Source organism: Anneissia japonica, unplaced genomic scaffold (assembly GCF_011630105.1).
Source record: "Anneissia japonica isolate Jap-2015-1 unplaced genomic scaffold, ASM1163010v1 scaffold8590_len8474_cov123, whole genome shotgun sequence".
NCBI classification, from domain to species: Eukaryota; Metazoa; Echinodermata; class Crinoidea; order Comatulida; family Comatulidae; genus Anneissia; species Anneissia japonica.
This window is the reverse complement of record NW_022709955.1, coordinates 1-2345: the sequence shown is the minus strand read 5'-3', so window position 1 is coordinate 2345 and position 2345 is coordinate 1. Positions and strand designations below refer to the sequence as shown.

The 2345-nt window shown below is 29.6% G+C and overlaps 1 protein-coding gene across 1 annotated transcript; it reads left to right on the top strand.

Moving 5' to 3' along the window:
• Nucleotides 1–581: 581 nt before the first annotated feature.
• On the top strand, nt 582–2246 carry LOC117106953 (the record flags this gene model as incomplete). Its single annotated transcript, XM_033248472.1, has 4 exons — nt 582–756; nt 1175–1277; nt 1516–1681; nt 2146–2246. Coding segments are annotated over exons 1-4 (373 nt in total), but the record flags the coding sequence as incomplete, so codon positions are not given.
• Between the last annotated feature and the right edge of the window lie 99 nt (nt 2247–2345).

Genomic DNA, 2345 nt, shown 5'->3' with positions numbered 1-2345 from the left:
TACAGTAGAAGAAAACAACACTTTATTCATTGCTAACAAATTAACATTAATTCACTCACAAACACATTCAATACATCACGTTCTAATTTTGTAATAGTAATCTAATATTATTGGATGTAATACCGTGGTATAATTTATTATATTTACAACTGGTTTAGATTATGTTTTTTTAAACATTGTATTTTGTATACCTTTAAAGTACTGCCCGTCATAATAAAATATAATTAGCTATATTACAATAACATGCTTTTAATAGACACACCATAATTAATACAGTATTGTATTACTATTGTTAGTGTCATTATCATCATCATCATTATCGTCATCGGCATCACCTTCGTTGTAATTATTATTAGCTGAAATAGTATCATTTCATTATTTAAATATTCATAAAAGTATCTTTGTCCTCATAATATTATCATCACCATCTTCATTATTATAATCATCAATTTTATTATAATACATTTTTATAGGTCTATATTATTATTATTATTACATATTTCATTGGCGATAATTAAGTAGGCCTATTATGGTTATAAATTATTTCATGTACTTTTACGTTTGCGTAATATTTGTTAATTGATATTCTTGTGTTGTGCGTGTTCAACAAACTTGACGTTGATTATCATTTCATTGCAGCGTGGACGCACACCACTACATTGGTGTCTAGAGAATCGGAGGCTGACGCACGAGCAACACAAGGAAGTCGCAATTATCAATATCACCTTTGGCGCATCGGTGACAATAAAAGATATGGTAATGTACAGAAAAATGAAATGCATCAAAAGAATATCAGTCAATGACCTTAATACAACAACTGTATATGAAACTACTTGAAACATTTTTACTAATCAAAACCAACGTAATAAATATAAATTCATAAAACATTAAATCGATTAAAATGTTAGCGAATATGGTAATGATAATGATTTTTTAAGTATGATTTCAATAAATATTTTCCCCCCGATGTGATGTGATAGTAATTTACAACAATAGTTATAAAGTTGTAATGCTCATAGTGTTGATTATTTAAATTATTATTTACAATTTTATTATTATATCATTATGGTTTTTAAACCAAAATATATGGTACCACTGTTTTTTATTGATTTAATTTGCAACCGTCACCCATGCAATGAAACGAATCATCGCGTGCTCGTGTCTGCTATTGCAGTGGGGAAAGACGCCTCTTGATTTGTATCATGATAACGAATGTGATGAATACGAAGAAACCACGAAAACCAAGAAAAAGGAGGAGTTGAAAGAACTACTTAAAGGTACGATAATGGCCTGTTTAAACAACATTTAACAGACATATTACTCATTACATTTACTTTTTAATATAATTATACACTACTATATTATTTCAATTCAGTTGCATTTTGATTGAGAATTGTAAGAAATGTTAATCGTAATTAATTAAAATGTAATTTAGAAAGTGAATTAAATAAAAAGTATCAGTATAGAAGGACAACATACTAAATATCTGATTTTTATTTATTTTTTATTAATTAGAACTATCAATTCCGTCAGAGATTTTAGCCAGGGGTCCCGAAGCCGTCAAAGCATTTAAAGATGCACTTAAAACTGGTGAAATAACAGTTGTTAATTCAAGAATGATGTTTTTAGGTAACGAGGGTTCCGGAAAATCATCTTGTGTCAAAGCCATGCTTGGGAAAGAGTAAGTATAATCGGATGTATTAGGTTTTGTACTTTATATCGATTTACTTTGCTTGCTTTTTTTCAGTTGGTTTTTACATTACAGTGTACGTTCGTTTTCTACTCAACTTTTAACATGCACGCGCTAGTGTGCGCGTGTAAGGTAACTTTCCGTGGTAAAGTTGTTGCTAGGTGACGGGGTCGAGTGGCGGATGACACGGCTTTACTTTATTATGCAATTGGGATTTAATAGCAGCAACTGCGAAATTTATTGTTGTTTTTGCATTTCGAATATTAATCACCAGTTTGTACTGCAGGTAAGGATTTTTTTTTCTATAAGTTATATTCTAAATCCGTTTTGTTGGTTATAATTATTTGTTATTTTAGAAATGCTATAAACCAATCACTATAATTATAATTTTTGTTGTTGCTGACAAAATTATTATTCATTTCTATCGTGATGATGAAAAACTTTCATCATCATAGTTTTGATATGCATGAGCCGTCAACTGATGGTATTGTTACAACTACTGTCTTTCAAACTGATGGAGATTACAGCAAATGGGAGGAGCAGAAGGATGTAGACGGTATGATTTATAATACTAAACCTAAATTATGTGGTAATAATTAAAATCCTTTATTTGTGCTCATTAAATTTGGAAATAAAATATTTATTTGGTTTGGGC